This window comes from Leptonotus elevatus, chromosome 21 (assembly GCF_054856555.1).
Source record: "Leptonotus elevatus isolate MCC_2025b chromosome 21, RoL_Lele_1.0, whole genome shotgun sequence".
Classification (NCBI taxonomy): domain Eukaryota; kingdom Metazoa; phylum Chordata; class Actinopteri; order Syngnathiformes; family Syngnathidae; genus Leptonotus; species Leptonotus elevatus.
Genome location: NC_141259.1, coordinates 4663850 through 4683528, shown reverse-complemented (window position 1 = coordinate 4683528; position 19679 = coordinate 4663850). Strand labels below are relative to the sequence as shown.

The 19679-nt window shown below is 41.7% G+C and overlaps 1 protein-coding gene across 4 annotated transcripts in view; it reads left to right on the top strand.

Moving 5' to 3' along the window:
- LOC147155618 (rab effector MyRIP-like) overlaps nucleotides 1-19679 on the top strand; it is an 86661-nt gene that overhangs the window by 31925 nt on the left and 35057 nt on the right. For all 4 annotated transcript variants that reach the window (XM_086066317.1, XM_086066316.1, XM_086066315.1 and 1 more), the window contains exon 3: nucleotides 1956-2177. In XM_086066317.1, the coding sequence (XP_085922443.1) occupies nucleotides 1956-2177 (222 nt within the window). The remainder of the gene's footprint in view (nucleotides 1-1955; nucleotides 2178-19679) is intronic.

The window sequence follows — 19679 nt, the reverse complement described above, 5'->3', positions numbered from 1 at the left end:
CTTGAATAAATGCAGATGTATGGTAGTAGATACATACACGTTTCTTTGATGTAAGAAAGGAAATATGAGGAAAGAGGGAGGGACAAAAACAAACTCAATCTGTGCTTCTTTAAAGGGGTAAATATGATGCATTCATGTTAGCATGTATTCCGCCTCACCTGATGACAGAGTGCATGAAATGGTTTGCTCATCTTGTTAGCATTCTGCATCTAATGATGCATAAGAAAAGCAATCAGTGCGTCGGTGGCAGATGTTGTTGACGAGCAACCTTTTATAATTTATTGAAGATTGCTGCAGCAGCAGAAGCACCCCCCCCCCCCCCACACACACTTAACATTAACAATTAACATGTTCGATAAACGGTGTTTGCATACCTTGCTTTCACCCTTCCAGCTAATGTGTACGTTGCATGTTATTTATTACATGCATTGTCACGAGCCCAGGGATTAATAAATGGTTTTGGAAATACAGTAAATGTCAACAAAAATTGGTGCATTGCTGAGCAGTGTTGCCACAGGTACCTTGAAAAAGTAATTGAGTTACTTACTGCTTTAAAAAGTAACTTAGTTACTTTACTGATTAACTGCTTTAGAAAGTAACTTAGTTACTTTACTGATTACTTGTTTTAAAAAGTAACTTAGTTGCAGTACTTTGTTGATTACTTGCCTTAAAAGGTAGCTTACTTACTTGACTGATTTCTTGCTTTAAAAGTAGACTTTACATTGATGGGATCAGATAGTATTTGGCATTTGCAAAATCGGTCATCGACTGTAATGTCTCATTTTGCCCAAACGATCAATGACGTCATTGATCGGCTCCACAAAATAAGATGTCACATGTTACATTTATTGTTGATCTGTGTTTTTTTTTGTGAATCCCCTGCACTCCTTCCCCACTCCCATGCATTTCAATTGCCGTCAGTTATACTTGGGTGTACGTTATTCGTGGGCTGGGCTAGTCCCTATCCCCGCGAATGGCGGCGCTCGACTGTAAAGTAAACATACGTTGTTGTTTTTTTAAATAGATATATTGCTCCGTTTTCTGATCAACTAAGTGATCGGTTATCTTTTCTTTTCTTTTTTTCAAACTCGTTAATTGCTGATTGGTCGAAAAAAATCTCGATTGTTTAAAGCCTATTTAAAAGTAGCTTAGTTACTTCAATGATTACTTGCTTTTAAAAACAACTTTGTTTACAAAGGAATTGCTTTTAAATGCAATTTAGATTACAAGTTCCTTTGATAAGTCCATTTAGGTACCGACCACCCTGCCTTAAATAAAAATAATACTCTCACTCTCTCATGAACGTTTTATGACGCTTGTATGGAAGAAGCATATTCATTCTTTGCAGTAATTTTCACGGAGGTTTGAAGAGTAACTTAAGTCTGATTGTTTGGAAAAAATGTTACATTCCAAAATGTGCATAGCTGGGTAAAACTCATGCATAATTTAATTTGTCAAGGTTTATGTCAGCTGCAGCTAAATAGTGTCAAAGGAGTGTGGTGTCCTTCAGTCTCATTTTTTTCCCCATCCCATGCTAAACACTCTGAAATAGATCTTTTCATTCTAAACTGCTTTGTGCAATTGACCTTCAAAGCAACATTACTCTCATGTTGTCTTAGAAGTGGCTCATTCTATAGTTTACACGTGCAGGACGCTGGGGGTCCACACACTGCTGTCCTCAACTGTCTTTTGATGCGGTGGGCAAACGCAGCTTGACAGGGTCTTCCAAATTGAAACGTCAGCCATCGTTGCACAGAACCTGCGTACAAAGAGTGACAGCGAGAGAAAGTAGAAGCCACCACTGCACCCTGTCCCCTTGTTTATGCATTTTTAATTTGCTATAGCATCGCTGATTATTCCACATCTCAGTCATATTCTACCACTTGACCAGATGCTCTCCTCCCCCTCCCCCCTCTCTCTCTCTCTCTCTCAATCTCTCGCTCGCCCGGCTTCAGCGAGATGAAGCAGGAGCTGGCGGAGGAAGGCAGCAGATGCTCCATCCTCTGCAAGCAGCACCGTTTCAACGAGCACTGCTGCATCCGCTGCTGCGCGCCCTTCACCTTTCTGCTCAACCCCAAGCGCGAGTGCCTGGACTGCCAGTACAACGTGTGCAAGACCTGCTGCACGTACAACAAGAAGGACAAAGCCTGGCTGTGCTCCGCGTGCCAGAAGGGCAGGTTCGTACTCGCGCGCACACACTCGCGGGAAGGGGGAGAGCTTTGGCAGAGGGGTGAATGGGAGCTCGGAATTGGAATTGGGTGATTGTAAGGAGAATGGGACTGAATATACACTTCAGGGATTCATGAAAGGGAAGAGGGGTGATTAAGGATGTGAGCTGATAAAGTGATTTTCTTTTTTTTATTACTTGATGTGTGACTTTTATTGACATGTCATTTAATTGCTAGTACGGGTGCATGTTTAAGTACATGACATTTCCTGGTCTTGATTGATGCTTGTTTGTCTTTCAATCACATCTCTGTATACACAGTCAACATTTAGACTTGAAAGACGGCGAATATTTGTTGTGTGTGTGTGTTTTGCGCACACCGCCTTTGGGTGTTAGTGCCCCCACTTGTCAGTGGATGAATAGGCTTTTTCCATCGGCAGGGAGGGGGTTGGAAGTACTGTTGCATCAGAGCGGAGGAATTCATATGCTGATGGGGAAATCTAAGGCAGGCAGAGCAGATGTCAAATTGGAGAAGTAAGGGTGCTTGGGTTTGACAGGATGCTGTCCAAAAATGTTGCCCCCTCCACTTGGCCCCATTTTCTCCTTCCATTCCCCTGACACTGCTTCTATTTGACTTTCATTGATTTTCGGTGTACTGAGGTAGCTCCACTGCCCTTGTGTTGGTATATAAGACGCGAGGGAGAAGAAATCGGCGGTATCCGAATGAGGTGGGCAAGGTTTGGTCTCGCCCCAGGCACACGCCTTTATTGGATATCGGCGTCTGTGAACGCACCGCTTCTTCCCATGGGCTCAAATGTTCTCATTAGGGGTTTAGACTGGTCACAGATGGGCCTGATGTCACAACAGTGTCATGGACCGGCATCATGTAAATGCAGCACTTATCATTAGCGCATTATGCTGCCTTAAATCCGCTCTTAGCATGAATTACTCTCTCTGGGTGGTGTTGTGTCATTGGAAACGACGGTTTACAGCTTGGCCAAAGAGTTATAGGCTTGGAAATATTTCGTTGGGCATATTAGCACTTACAGAAGATGACTGGAATTATGTTTAAATTATTTGTAAATGAAAACTCAGGACTGTGTGCACCGTCCTGAAAACAGAAGCATGCAATCATAATAGAGAATGTTCATGTGTATGTTTGTGTAACTATTAATGATAGCAATATTTTAATAAAATGTGCTTTTTCCACCCAACATATCAAACATGTTGCACCAGGATTTGCTGTGGATTGCACACGCACACAAAGTATTCACAGGCACTGCTCACATTGCTGTAAAATAGTCAAATTGGAGAGATTTATGTCATTGCTATAAAAAAAAAACAACAACAACATGTTCTGTATCTTTAAAAATCGTGGCCTCTATATCAAATCCCCATTTATCGCTCTGCAATTTCCTAACGGCATTCTGCACAATTCAAATGTAAATCCAATTCCCAATGGAACAGGCCAAATGCTCTCTCCCTCTGTCTCTCTCTCTATGTCTCTCTGTCTCTCTGTCTCTGTCTCTCTGTGTCTCTCTGTGTCTGTCTCTCTCTCTGTCTGTTTGTCTGGCTCTGTCTCTGTCTCTGTTTCTGTCTCGCTCTGTCTCTTTATGTCTCTGTCTCTCTATGTCTGTCTCTCTCTTGCTGTCTCTGTTTTTCTGTCTGCCTGTCTATTTTTCTGTCTCTGTCTGTCTCACTCTCTCTCTCTCTTTCTCTGTCTGTTTTTCTCTGTCTGTCTCTCCCTCTCCCTCTCCCTCTCTCTCTCTGTCTGTCTGTATCTCTGTCTCTGTCTTTCTCTTTCTCTTTCTCTCTCTGTCTCTCTCTCTGTCTCTCCATGCCTGTCTGTCTGTCTGTCTTGCTCTGTCCGTTATCATTCCCAGTCGCACAAATGTTGTGATCCCTCCAGAACAGTAGAGTTGTAATCATTGCTCATATACTCGCACACAGAGGCTAAAGTCGCCTCTTCGCACTCATTAGTACAAAGTTTGTCAGAAAAGTTCCAAGACTACTGCCACAAAAGATGTAAAAACAAAACTACACAATTTCGGGCGAGACAATCACAGCGCATTTACATTGATCATTTGGCGTTTTCTTCATTCAGTGCATGAGAATTTTATATTCAAGACAACTGAGCTGCAGGAGATCATATATATATTTAAAATATATCTTCTTTTTTTTTTAATAGTCCTGGAACTTTGCTGAGACAGTTCAGAAACAAAACTGCATCTTTAGACACACATGCACACTTGTATTGACTAAAACAAATTGTTTTAATGAGGAGCTTGAGAAGAAATAGAAGAAATATTGATTGGGCTTTGAGTTGTTCTGACCACTAATAGGGGTTGGAGTGTTAAAGGTAAAAATAGAACATGGAGAGAATCAGGCGTGACTTTTCACTCCTGAGTAACCCTGCCCGTTTGTAGATTGAAGCAATTACCCCCCACCCCCACCCTAAAAGGGGCATTGACCACTAGCAGCATACACAAGCCAGATCATTTTTAGTGGAATATGAAAACTCCACCATCCAACCCCCATCTCCTGTTTAGGCCCCAAGCTACAAGCAGCCTGGGAACTGTTAAGGGGAAAGAGCAGATGATTAAGAGAGATGAGTGCCTGAGGTCGAGAGGGAGAGGGCAGGAGGAAGAAAGGGCAGCAGGATAGGGAAGGACGTGCGAGTAGTCTGCCCTAATTAGTGACAAATTTATGAAAAACATCTTGAATGCTCAGTCAACTCCCATTTATTTTCCCTTTGCTGGCATTTCTGGTTATTTTATCTGCTTATAATTTAGATTTCGAATTGCTTTCTGTCTTTACCTTCCTAGAAATGTCCTTAACTTTACACATTTATATTTAGAGCAGTTGCACTGCAGAAAAGGATGACTTTGTGCCTGCATATACAGTACATTCTTTAGGCCATGAAATAATCAAATTATATGCCTCGGTTTGTGAATGTGTGCATGCATACGCGTGTAAAGTTGTCATGCACTTAGTGTCAAAACAGCTTTTTCCATTTCGTAATTACATTGTAAGCTTGACTGTGAGGAGATTATAGCATTTACTGCAATGTCAATATAGCAACATACAGGACACACTTGCACACAGAATACAATCACTTACCACAAAATTAGGAGATATTATGATATATTGAATGAACTGACGCACCAAGTGTGACTTTCTCGTGATGGTGTAACACAATAACTGTCACACACAAGACGGCACACTAAAGTTTTCCTGTTACGGATGCCTTGTTTAAATGGGTAGTTGTAGTGGGTGCGGGTTATTGGTACGTCAGTCAAAAAGTACACAGAAACACAATTTAGTCTGCTAGCTAGTAGGCTCGCTTGCTATCTTACTAGTGTATGAGACCGCATCATTGTGCTTGTCACGTCTATTTATTGTTATAAGAACCATCTCATTGTATCTGTCTCAATCCAGCCATAATTATGAAGCGCTAATTTATCTTTTATTGTTTACATTGTAAAGTTCACCTGAAGTTATTTCATTGCCTCATAAGGGAAAAGAGTTAATGTTGAATGACACTGTAATTTCTGATTCCGAGCGGGACCTTGAACGCTTCAGTGACGTTCCCCCCCTTCCCCCCCTTCCCTCGTTGAGCAGGTGTCTATATCGATGAACAGTCAATCAGAGTAAAGTGGAGTGGTGAATATCAACCAATCAGATTACTGTTGGGGTGGAACCTAAAAGAATGAGGGGAGAGAGGACGAGAGATTAAGGGTTTTGTGCCCACAGTTAAGTTCTACCAGTTCAACTAATGTAATTGCCATGCTTTTGACCGTTTGTTTTACTTATTGAGATGTCATGAACGAATCCGTTGTGTGAAATTAATGTCCTTTAATTGTGCTGTGTCATTAGCGCAAACGAAGTTCTGCTATTGGCAGTTAGCTGCTGCTTAGCTCAACGTGCGACTTCAGGAACTCAGGAAATGTGAATTTATGGACATTCGTAGTTAACACAGAGTGAATTTATGAAGGTCCGTGAATCTTGTTGATAGTGTGCTTCAGGATAAAGTGTGCTCGGAGACGCTGCTAAACGTGCTCAGGACTTGTCGTGAATGGAAGGCCTATTTTCGTGGCTAAGCTAACAAACTTCTCTGCAGAAGGTTTGAACTAACGTTGCTCGGATCTGAAGGAATCTCAAACTTTTCCTTGTGGATTACAAATGAGCTCATGAGCGTGCCAACGATTGGTACCAAACAAACTGAACAATTATTATTTTTCTCTTCTTATTATATTGTGTTTTGTAAATTAATGTTCTGTAATTTCAGAAGAGGCGGTGTATTTGCCATGTTTCATACAAATGTGATTCAAGTAATTTAACATATCATGCCAATGTAGGGTGCTATACATTTTTAACAAAAGAGTATGCATGGGAGTTTACCTTAAGTTTACTACCTTAGTTTCCTGACTATAAGGCACACCTGCTTAAGCCGCACTAGCTAAGTTTGGGAAATACTGTACTACAGATTGTTCCATTTATAAGCCTCACCCGACTGTAAGCCGCAGGTGTTTTAATGTTATCGTACCGGTGTATATAAGAGTTCCTGCTACCACAGAGGGGATTGTCCGGACAGCGATGACTGTTTGGGAACACAAAGCGTCCCATTTATTAACATCTGAACAACATTTGTGCAGTGCACAAATTATGCAACGCACGTCCTGCAGTCAGTCGTAGTGCAGTATAATAGAACAAAACTTACAACGCTTGACGAGGCAATAACGTCAAATGGCTAAATGAAATCCGTTTTTATAAGTGCTTGCCTGTAACGCGGCAGTAAAGGTCCATTAACGCGGCTGTACAAAAATACATTATTGTAACAAAAATAACCAGCCTACTATAGCAGAAAAGTCAGTCATTACCGGCAATTCTGGTGCCATCGTCCTCCTCCTGCGTACTACGTAAAACCATTGAAGTCCTCTTCCTCAGTGTCGGAAATGAACAGGCCATAATGACCTCGTCAGCCACTCTCCTTTGTTGTCGCTCTCAAAACCAACAAACTCCTTTTCCTTTTTGTCAGTATCAGAATTTTAAGGTCGATTGCCTTTCATTTAAATGCAGCATCATATGCACTTCTCAGTTTCTTTTCCATAATGAGGGTGCAAACTTTCTCGCTTCTCACTTGGTCCTTGGACCCAATGGTTTCTTTAACAATCAACATAGCCATAACAAGTTAATTTTCTTTAACAATACTTTGTCTTGTTCGGATCTTTTACTAAATATACGGCACAATTCTTTGACCGAAAACGAGTATACAAGTTTAATTTGTTTTGATTTGAATGAATGAACAAGACAAAATATAAAGTCCTGTACATACTGTTAAAATATTCCCCATCTCTTTTCTTCACCTGCCTCTATGTTGCATTATGTATTGAAGCATCCCAGAAAGAATCTATTGCAGTTGCATGTGTTGCTGTGTCTATATACACCCCTGGTAAGCACTTCCATGAACTCTCTGGCTGCCTCCAGACAAGCACCTGCAGCTATGAGAGGTGGGATGGTCTTTTTTTGGTCATCTTTCTGGGAGTATTTTTATCAGCACCAGCGAGCAAGACTGCGCTCTCTGGGGGAGGCTGTGCCCTAAAGCACCACAAAGCAGGCACCGCCCACGTCTCAAGTTTAATCATTTACATGTCTGTGTCCCTTCTCTGTCCCACCGTTTCCTTGCCCTGTGTTTTTACTCTAAGGCTATTTGTATCTGCATAGATGGAGGGAAAACAATTCAGCCATTACTTTTTTGCTTATTATGAGCGTTCATCCTAACTATTTCATATCAGTTTGGTTGTGGCACAGGTTAATAAAAAACACCATTGGTGCTGCAGGGCACCCGATGGGGTGAAGACAAAGGAGAGGAGGCAAATGCAAAGAGAGAGAAGGAAAGCTTTTAGCCTAAAAGCAAAATATAGACTTTGAATGTGAGCACTATGACAGGAAAAACTATGGAGCTGGTTGACATGATGATTCGAAGAATGTGTCCAGGAGAGCAGGTAGAAACGGTAATTAGGCTAGTTTAGTTTAAGTTTAGGGCTAGGGTTCACATTATTTTACCATGTTGCTGATAAGAACACAAATGGAGTAGGGGTGGAAATGAGTCAGCTCGAGTGATGAGGCTTAAGCTTGAAATCGAGGGTGTTTTAAAAAAAAAATGTTGATAGGTGTGAACTAGAAGAGACGAAGAGATTTGATATATGTTTACATGAAGCTTTGTATTCCGATTAGAATGAGACAGAATGACTAAATGGAATGGAAATGCATCATATAAAAACACCTCAATCCGAATAAAGCCAAAGATGGGATGTGCAGCAGGTTAGGGTGATTAAGGTTTGTGATGGGAATGTCTTGACTGATGCCAGTTGTGTGTTAGACATATGGAACAAATACTCTGAGGAATTGATGAATAAGGAAATGTGAGAGAAGGAAGACTGGTAGAGGTGATTGCTGTGGACCTGGAGGTAGCAACGATATTAGTATGAGATAGTATGGGGAGAGTTCGAAAATCACTAAAGAGTATAACAAATTTAAAGGCAGAGGTTTTTGACTAGGCTGTTCCATAGAATTCTAAAGGGTGTGAAAAGATTGTTGTGTGTTCAAGTATGCTGCTGCTGCATGTTCTTAAGGACAAGGAAGACCTGCAGAGTTGTGGGAGCTAATTAGGAATAAAATTGATGAACCATACAAAGAAGTTACGAGGAAAAAGTAATGGAGGCTAGACTCAGGACAGAAGTGAGCATTTGTGAGCTGCAGTGTGGTTTTTATGCCTAAAAAGAGTACTGCAGATGTAGTATTTGCCATGAGGGTGTTGATGAAGAAGGTACAAGAAGTATAGGGTACTCTGAAATGAATTGTGATCTGCATTGAGAGTCGGGATCAGGTGGAGGAAATTGTTGGAAGGTTGAAGCATGCACTGAAAAGCATAGGAGTGAAGATTAGCAGAATTAAGACTGGATGAATTAGGCTACAGGGAAAAGCGATTCCAAGGGTGGAAGACTTTAAATACTTGGGGTCCAAAGTCCAGAACGGTGCTACCTGTGGAAAGGAGGCGAAAGAACAGATCCAAGCAGGTTGGAATGGGTGGAGGAAAGTGTCAGGTGTGTTGTGGAAGAGTCTCTGAGAAGAAGCGAACGGTGTATAAAAAAAATAAATAATAATAATGAGGCCATTCATGATGTACAGTATGTCTTAGGGATGACAGGTGTCAGAGCTGCATGTGGTGGAGAAGTACTAATTACAGCTATTCTTTGCTTTAATTAAAAAAATAATAATCCAGCAAATTGAAATCCTCTATTTTTTATCCTACCAGGTGCACCACTAATCACATACTCTGCCTCACTATTCCCTCTGTTACCCCAACTATCCTGGTCGCTATATCATTTCGCGCAGGTGATTTGTATTTCCTGGTGGTGGCACAGTCAGCCGTGGCACAAAACGCACACAGAGGATTGCTGAACAGTGACCATGCACACGCACACTCAGCATTCTGACGATTTAAGTTCAGACAATCCAGACTAATTTAAATGCCTTGCTCTGATTTATTGAAACATAACCTGAATCCAAAGCGTCTGCGCTGCGTGAAAGGCGTAGCTCAAAGCTAATTGGCTGTCAACTTCTGAGCAATTCGTCTTTGTCCTTTATTGTGTTTTACTGAGAATTTGTGTCGATTCCTGCTTTGTAAGTGCTTCTTGCTGTGAGGCCCCCTGTGCTGCATGATAGGGGACGAGGTTGCGTAGCAGGTGATAAATCACTGCTGTCCAGGTAAACAAGTGGGCATGTACTCACAACACAAAGACCGTTTGCTCCTCGTGGGTGTGTGAATTTTGTTAGCCATGCCTAAATAGCTTGTGTCATTTTGCAGATTTTTCTCTGAGCTATTTGTGTCTCTAGAATCTCATTGGTTGGCTTACAGTTCTCAGGCAGTTTTTTCGACATAAAGTACACTATTAATGTACGTTTGTGTGGCTCAGACTGAATGGATTAAATTCTTTGGTTCAGTTGTGAGCCCAGTCACTGCAGCCTGCCTGTTACCAGTAGATGACCCTTGGATAACTGAACGGCATGGTCCACGTGATCCGGGTGATTCTGTGGCTGGCAGCGCTCAGGCAAGTGATTGGAAAACTCATGATTCTTAAAGCGGTTTATGCTGTGAAATGACTAGTGGGTCAGAACAGAAGCAAAATCCCTTGGTTTTTTATATGCTTTGGTGGGATTGGAGAGAGAACCTGTTTGCTACTTATAATGCCATTACAATATGGACACTGTTGTGTAAAACCATTTCAGCCTTTTCTCTCTTGTCTTAACACCTAAATGTGCTTTTCAGACAGTTTATGTTGCTTTCAAAGGCTTCATTCCTCCAAGTGGCGTCATGAATCCAGCAGATGGATGTACGCACCTCTTGGCCTTCTGGTGGCACAGCTTATCCTCATCCACAGCTTTCAAATGCAAATGAGAACAAATGATGGATTTTTAATGGACCACTAGCAATGCATTATCTGGTATTCACTTAATGCTTGTAAACTCACAATTGCGAAAGGCATAGCAATTCCTCTCCTCTGGAAATTCATGTTAAAGTACTTTTCTTCAGTAGAGAAGAAGCTCAACTTTATTGTTAAAAATATAGGCAGCATGAGTTGGATATAGAAAATATACTTAGTCATTTTGATTATTTTTTCTAGTGCTGTCAAATGATTAAAAATGTAACTACCTAATTGCGCAATATTACATTATTCATCGCGCTTAATCACTATTTAATCACGTTTTTCTACTACTATGTTCTACAAAGGTCGTAACAGATATTTACTTGAGTAAAATATTGAAATTTATGTAAAATCATTTGCTCTTAGATGCCAGAAGACAGCTGGGATAGGCTCCGGGGTGGTGGGGTATCTGGGGGCTTGGGGGGTCGTGGGGGGAGCGGGGGCTGTGGACCGGTGGGGCGCCTGGCGGGCCTGCAGTGCCCCATCCTGCTGCATTGGGTTGGGGGCGAGGGCCGTGTTGGGTTGGGGGGCGCGGGCCGTGTTGGGGTGGGGGGCGCTCCTGCTCCTGGGTTTGCTCTCCGGCCGGTGTCCCCTGCGGGGCCCGGGGGTTGTCCCTTGGCGCTGCCGTGGCCTGGGGGGCCCTGAGGTGTTGCGCTTGCTCTGTCCTGGCAGGGGTCGACGGCTCCCCTCTTTGGTGGAGATTTTCATGAATGCCAGATCCACCGCACCAGCATCTATCGAAACTCAGGCACAATCTGCTTCTTCCTCTGGTCGTTGAATCGGTGGAGGCTGGTGTCTGTGGATCTCACTCTGCTTCGTCTGTCCTTCCTTCCTTTCCTCAGTCTCTCCTTTGGTCTCTTGAGGTCTCCCTGATTTGTTGGAATTTAGATGTTTTTGGGGTTGGTGGAAGGACTCTGGTTGGTGGCCCGGTGGGTGGTTGGTGGTGTCTGGTCGGTGCTGGATTTCACTTTCCTTTCTTTTCGTTGGTCCTTCCTCGGGTCTCCTGACGGCCTCACGACTCTGGCTGGATTCTGAAGTGTTCGGTTTAGGTGAACGGTATGGGATTTTTTAATAGGTTTTAGGTGAACTAATGAATACACACTCACACGCACGCACACACACACATGCACATTACAAATGCTCACCCACATACAAAATAAAAAAAAAATAAAAAAACACTTCCATTTATTTTCCTCACTCACCTTTTGTATTACCTTTTTATCTTAGTTTGTTAGGTTGCATGTTTTCTTTTCATCTTTTATTCGCATTTTACTTCCATTACTTCCAATACATTTGTTGTCTAGAAATTAAATTTCCACCAAATCATTAGTGTTTTCTGAGTGGATTAGTAATTCTCTTACTAAAGCAAAGAACTCCATATTTAACTATAGTAGCGACTTCAGATTATGAACACTTGATAATAGGATTTTTATCGTTCATATTGCTCCCAAAACAAGCAAAGTCAACGCGGTGCCCCCAGAGGTTGCTGAGGAAATTACAACTCCCCTCACTACCGTCAAAATTGCTCGTTTGCTATTACGGCAACACAAATAATCGCTACATTCCACAAACGCAATATTGCTCAGAAAGCCGTGAGAAGACTAGCGGCAATCCATACACAATATTTTAAACTAAATAAATAAAAAAGGGGGTTGGCTTCCCTTTTTAAGTGGTTTTAGCCTGATAAATCCTTAACTCCCATTGCTGTTTGCGCTGGGCTCGACTATCTTGGCCCAAAGATGAATTTCATCATCTAGGGGAAGACATACTGGAGTGGGCCGTGTCTCATTTTCTAGTAGGCTTGCAGCGTTTCAAAGAGATGATAAAGTCATGTGATTGGCATATCAATCAAGTGGAGTCTTAAATTTATAAATAAATGCATTTTTTTTCATTATCATCACATCCTGTAATTATTTTCTCCTTAAATCGTTCTAATAATTTATCGATGCAGTGACGGAAGGTGTTGAATGGATAATATTTCACACTATTCCCCAGGCAAGCCGTCGTCTCTGATCTCCCACCACTATCATATTCCTCACTAGAAGTAGTGAAACAACTGGCAGCGATTTTCATACTCATTAAATGATCTTCTCGCATCTACTTGAAATTCTGCTCTCATGAGAGTGAGGTATATTGTTTTCCATTATATCTGTACACGCTGAGGCTTGAGGTTGAAAAAATATTGTAGAACAAAAGTATTGGGACCGATGAGTTGGTTCCCGTTTTTCCCTGCTGTTGCATGTTGGATTATAACTACTTAAAATGTTCATAGGTATGAATGAGTGTGCCTGTTTGCAATCCAGAGTGTACCCCGCCTCTTAGCCAAAATCAGCAGGGATAGACTTCACCCTATGTGCCACTCGAGTGAGGATAAATGGTATATCACATGGATGGATGGGGAGCAAAGTGGTCTTGGACCATTTTATATGTACTACAATATGCAGATTTGTCTATACTGTTGTCAGTGCTGTGGGACCGCAGATGGTTCGCACACACTCATTTGCATGCATTCTCGCGCAGACATGCATGTTTGTCTCATTGCACCTCCTCTCCAGTTATGCAGCATTTAAAATGAGGCTTTGCTGCAGAGCGGCCAGGCTGTGTTTCGTAGTGATTTTCTGCATGAGTGATGAGAGCTGTTTGAACTCATTAAGTTTAAAAGAATGTGATGTTTTTAAGTGTGCGTTAATTCCTGGGTCTCTTGGGACGAGCAGCTCAGTGCTGGACATATCCAAATATGCTTGTCCCTTTGCGTCCATCAGCTAGAGTGCCGTGCGTAAGTGTATTTTCAAATAAGTCACATAAGTTGAATCGAGGCAACTGGACAAAACCCGTGTTCAGTTCTAAATTCTTGGTGTGGAGTCCTCTGATTGGGATAAGCACGAGATGGATGACTGAGAAGCTTCACAGACAAACACTCAAGCTTCACTTATTACAGTTGCTGGGGTTGATAGTCAAGCATTTTTAATAACTGTGCATGCCAACAAAATTTATGACAGACAGATAAAATACAGTTCACTTCACTTTTTATAGGACTTCGTAATTACTGCATTCTCACAAATAAAGGCTAAGGTGGCATATATTTACTCTACTGCAGATGGGCAGAGGTGAGCAGGAGGGAGACGGCTACTTCCCAACTTTTCCGGTTTGCGGTACAAGTGTGTAAAGGACTGATGCATTGAAGACGACCTAGTCATTTTTCACAGGCCACAGCAACAACCTGAATGTGAAGTTTAAGACCCGAGAAGTCCACGCCCCAACGTTTTTAAAGCAATTGTCGCTGTTGCGCTGATGCCATCACACATTGAATTATCTGAAAGGGGGATTGTCATAGTATACGTTCCCGGCAATTTGCGCTTGGGTGGCGCCCGTCTGAAAGGGACAGTCAAATAAATCCTGGCTTTACTGGTATGCCTCTGTTACATCAATTTACGAGGAATGCAGTGTGAAAAGAGGCTTTTGTTTCTGTGCATGTGGCACTCGGCGCATGGATGCAATTATGAGTTTACTCAAACAGGCAGGGAAGCAGTAGTGCCTACAGTAAATTTACTCAAGAGGACAAACAAGAAAGAGAAAGGAGGATGGTGTTTGCTATACTTGTCTCAACATTACCCCCTTTGTCAAACACTCTTGTATACAACACCAACTACTCCCTGTAGTCTTATGTGATTATTTTTGCTGGTCATTAGTTCTAATCAATTGGGTCCCATTTAGGAGGTTGACCAAACCTCCTCTTTTGCCCGGACATGTCCACTTATTTACACCCTGTCCAGGTTTTTTTTTTTTAATCAATTGAAAATGAAAATGTCCAGTATGTGACAACCCAGAAAGTTGGGTCAAATTGACCCAAGTAGCAGGTCAATCTCCTTTTGACCCAACTGTTTTTAGAGCTGTATCGATGTCTGTCCTTATCAAAACACAAGGCATGTAGGTATTCCCATTTTTGTTAAAACATAATTGAACCTAATATTATTAACACTGTTCAGCATATGTATTCATCTGTTCAAACTTGCTTTAGTTCATTACTACAGTACATTAGACTTTGTGCAAATCAACGTCGTCACAACTCATTTATCAGCTGAGCTTGTCACTGAGCTTGCCACAGCGGATTCAGCTTGGTCTCCTCTCCACTCTGAAATCAAATCAGCCATTCTGACATCTTATCAGCGGAAGGCAGTGGGGTGAAACAGACATCTGTGAAACGGTGCCAATGTTTTGTTGCTTAAACAGCAAACATTTACATTTGGAAGTATCCCACAAATCTCAGGGAATTGTAGTTTAAGCTTCTTTTTTTTCTATCTAGCAGCAAAATCGATTCTCAATGAGAATTCTGTTTTACAATGAAACTGGTTTACTGACAGTGTTGGTCAATTCTGAGTATTATGATGTGACTTTTTTAAAACAGATGTCAAATTAAATCTTATCTTGAATGTGCTGGTGTACTTACTGCAGCAGCCCACTGGCACGTATCACCCTGAAAGTTGATCTAATAATCAAAGTATCCCACCCGAGAGTCAGGGAGAAACCGCGCCTCCTCTGCTTCTCATGGCTGGGATTGTTAACTATGACAGCATTGGTATGAATAATGCAGCGCTTACCCGCATTGGCTATTCATGTGATGTTTGCACACACTTGCTGCTTGACATGAAAGCAAGCGGGCTAAAGAACTGAGATGGTATAAGCAGAGTAGAAGTGTTTAAATGAGTCCACCGGAGGAGGCTTTAGCGCTGAACTCCTACGATTATCTCACCATGCAGCCTGTGATCTTTGCTGTCATCATGCAGCATTTTATGTCAAGTACATTTAACTTTTTACACAAGGGAAGTATAATTAAAGGACAAAATGAAAAACCGCATATGCTAGCTGGGAAATTGGATTTTGTCAATGACATTTCTTTCTTGCAGCTCACTCCATAGGGAAAATTGCAGGGATGTTCTTTTTGTGATTGGGTCGAGACTCGAAAGTGTCATGGGGCTCACAATTGATGGATGGTGCAAGATTTTCTCCACAGGCAATGTTACGCTTACTCCGAGACTTCATAGCAACAGAACCTTTCTTCCATATGAAGTGTTCTGATCTTTATCACAAGCGTGATTTAAATCATGGCCATCGGTGCATGACCACTTATTTATCAGTACGGTAGTTATAAGTACTTATACCACTTTTGTGACATTCGACCTGAGGACTGGACACTTTCACAGCAATGACATTTCCCGTTTTGTTTTTGGAGTAATTTCCCCTCTCATTCCCACCATCTGTCTCTCTCATCAAAATCATGTAGAACTACATGCAATGAATGGGAAAGGATAGATGACTAAGAGAGAGGGGATTATTGTGTACGTGCACATGCGTGTTTGATTTGTGATTCGTAACGCCGCTGATTCATCGCTCTCCCACGCCCTGTCTGCCAGACTGACCAGGAGATGGTTCTCCGGATCATGGCTCATTTGATGGCTTAAAGGAACGCTCAGTTTACCTTCACTCCGATGAGAATGGCCTGAACGCTGCTGTCATTTGGTACAGTGAACGGATTGTTTTCTAAAGCATCTATCTGTAAGAGTGATGCGCCGACTGTGTGTTCGGGTCATAGAACATGCAAAACAAGGGTGTCATTACGCTAAACCCAGAAAGCATCAGAACATTGAAGCGTTCTAGTGGCAAGCCATGCAAATTATATGTTTCTACTGTGTGAACTTTGATCACAAGGCTGCTGGGCCTCTGTGAAATTGAAATGAAAGTAACGTGAATGTTCTGTTATTCACCAACAATTCCCTTCAATTTTTATAAATTGCAGAGGTTTCGGTGAATTTCGACAGTCTGTCATTCGTCAATGGCCGGGACACCCGTCTGTCGTTATCAATCCGTCATTATTGTTTTCAGAGGTGGTCACTTCCGTCTCTCCATCGGCCCATTCGAATGAAGCAAGTTTTCGTCAGTCGATCCGGGTCAGTAATACGAATATGTGGGCATCCGTCACCGATGGAGCCGACAGAGAGACGGAAGTGGCCACCTCTGGTTATTTTAACTGCGCTTCCATCATTGTTAAATTACAGACAGTATTTTATGACTGTCAGTAAATTTCACCCGTACATTAGCCCGTCACTCCGTCATTATTATGGTGATGAACAGGTGAGTGGTGGAATAAAGTTTTTCAATGTTTTGAGTATTAAAAATTAGATTTTCTTTCAGTTCTGGTAGAGTTTTCCTTCAAGTTCTTTTTCTTCTTTATCATCCTCTTCTTCATCATCTTATTCTTTGTCTTTTGTCTTCTTTGGCTTTTTCTTTGTCATCTTTTTCCCATCATTCGTTATTTGTCAACAAAACTGGCATCCATCATTGATGGATTGATGGACCTTCCACCAATGCCCACTTCTGATAAATATAATGTGAGCTTTAATTTCCTGTCATTTTTTAATTAGCCGCACAATTTAGGGGTTAATAATTTAATAAATATACCAGATATACAGAGGGATGCCACAAAATGCCTGTATAAGATCTATTAAGAAAAATAGTTTGGTTTTTCAACACAACCCAGTGAGGTGTGATATTGCCACAGCTGTGTGTGCTTGTTACACAGCAACCTGCGGCATCCCAGAATCAGACAATTAGATGCATGACAATGTCAGTTCCAGCTTCTGGCGTGACGTGTAAAAAACCTTGTCGGACAGTGACATATAGCTTTGAGCACAACACAGAGTGAGAAGTGTATCGCTTTTTCGGATTTTCCTTCGCTACTTCTCTTGGCTGACTCATTCAAACTCATTTGCTGCCAAAAGCGTATAAATACGTTATATTTTAAATATTATCATGCTACCAAATACGTATTTATATGTTGTTGTTTTTTTAAAACGTTTTTTTTTTAGGTTAGAGCATACAGAAGGCTTTGATGCAGCCTCTGAACTGAAGAAATGGTAGTTATTACAAAAAACGACCAGCAGGTGGCAGCAGAGTATAAGAGATCAACCAGGGCTATGTTGCAAAAAAACTCTTTACCACACTGTTTTAAACAGATTTGTGAATAATGAAATGAAACTTGGCTGCATTCTAATGCTAATTGCTGCAAAATGGAAACAGATGATGAAAGAAGAGACTCTAATCTTTCTTTTGGTAGGGTCCATGTTTTTATAGCAATAGAACACAATATTCTGTCGGTCTTGTAAAATCAGTCAAAATCCAATAAAACAGCCGGTAGCGAAGGGGGATTTTTCAGTGAAAATGGCTGGGAGTGAATGAGTTAATAAGCCAGGAACACAACATTTTCCCAAGTTGTTATAAAATTCCATTAAATCTCTTGATTTCACAGGTGTACTTAAGTGGCCAGTATGGCTGCAAGTATCAAAGGCCAAACCGGTTCTGTTTGTTGAACGTCGCAAATCAACCATCATGATTTCTAATTCTTCTGTCACCATCTGGTCTGATTTAGGGGGATTCACTGTGGAACTCTCAGCCCCAGTGTGAATTTTTGTGTGCGGTGGAGTGCCTGAGTGGTTTTGACTCACGGCAGTAAGCTTTGTGGAACTACAAGACTACCAACTTTCCCATCAACATACTTAGTGTTACAGGTTTAGATTTACATTAAAGTTAATTGCCATTTTAATGTGTTATGCAGGGCTTTGCACATGCACAATGTCATTCATTTTACTGGAAAAGTGTAGAGTGCACCTCCTCTATAATTTCCTACTAATTCCTCCTAAAAATCATTGCTCAGATGGATGGACATCAAGCAGCAATGACATTGAGGACAAAGGCTACGGTGATTCCGTCTCTTGATTTGTGTTGTGTGACTAACTTTATGCTCGCATGTGTGAGGGCATCCAGAGGCCTGTTGAGACATTCATTTCATTCATAATTGGCTGGAGTGCAGTGATATAGCTCACTTTATTGGCTTGCCTTGCAGCCGGTTCTCCAGTGAAAAGCTCTCAGGGGAAGTGAAAGATGTGGGTCACAATTGTAAAAGGTGGTGTATTCCGTTGGGATATTTTGAATTTATAATCGCACAAGCGCTGCTGCAGGTAATTTTTTGGTTGCAGATCTCAAGACAAAGATTTATTTGAAGCTACATAATAAATAGGTCTGTTTCTTGTATTTGTCTGAGTCACACTTTGAACTTTGTAAATGGCCATTGCAGAGACCGTAAAGACAGAGCTGGTCCAAACTGATAGAAGCATTAAAGGATATTTCAAAGAATGTGTGCTTTCTGCCGCCAGACCCATCATGCGTTAAGACTGACAGGAAGTTAAACTTTTCCTGTCTGATAAGTCTTCAGGTTGCGTGGTTGCTGGCCTCTGGTCATTGCGTTGCTCTTTGAAGTTACCGGCTCCATGTGCCAAAACTTGGGGAGCTATTCTTTAAGCCTCTGTGAAATCATCTCTTTCGCGGAGTTTCCTGTCTTATCAGGCAAGAACAGTTTGCTGCCTCCCCTACTTGTCCAATGACTATTTCTTTTGGCAGTACAATATAGAAAATGGGGATGTACTTTTGCAAAGGACTGCTGAAAATGGTTGTAGCCTTCCTTTCATGATACCAATCACTGCAATGACCTTTACTTTGGAGCTCTCATGTGGCTGCTGCCTTTTGGCCTGCCCTTGCCTCCTGCTGCTTTGTATTCATTGCTCACTCAGCAGCTGCTGCAACCACAATAATAAACACAATTTTAAACTGTGAATACCTCTCTGTTAGTGTAAATCCAAGCTAAGTATTGTTATTATTATCATTAAATGGTGCAGGTGACTTTGTCACGCCACCTCAAACAGGCTAATAAAATTGGGAGTGACAGCTACACTATGCTGTCAGTGTCAGAACTTGATCCGGTTTATGACCTTTAATCTGCTGTTTCATCACTCTTGTCATCAATTGAGCTAACAGTGCAGTCCATTGTGAAGTGACAGCTTGCATTTCAACATGGCTCCTGATCGATACAACAGTCTCAATAAATGTTGCTCTGTATGCAACGCCGTGTTGTGTTCACTTGTGCACCAACTGAGAGTATTCCTACAATTAATATCCCTACAATCCAGCTGTTT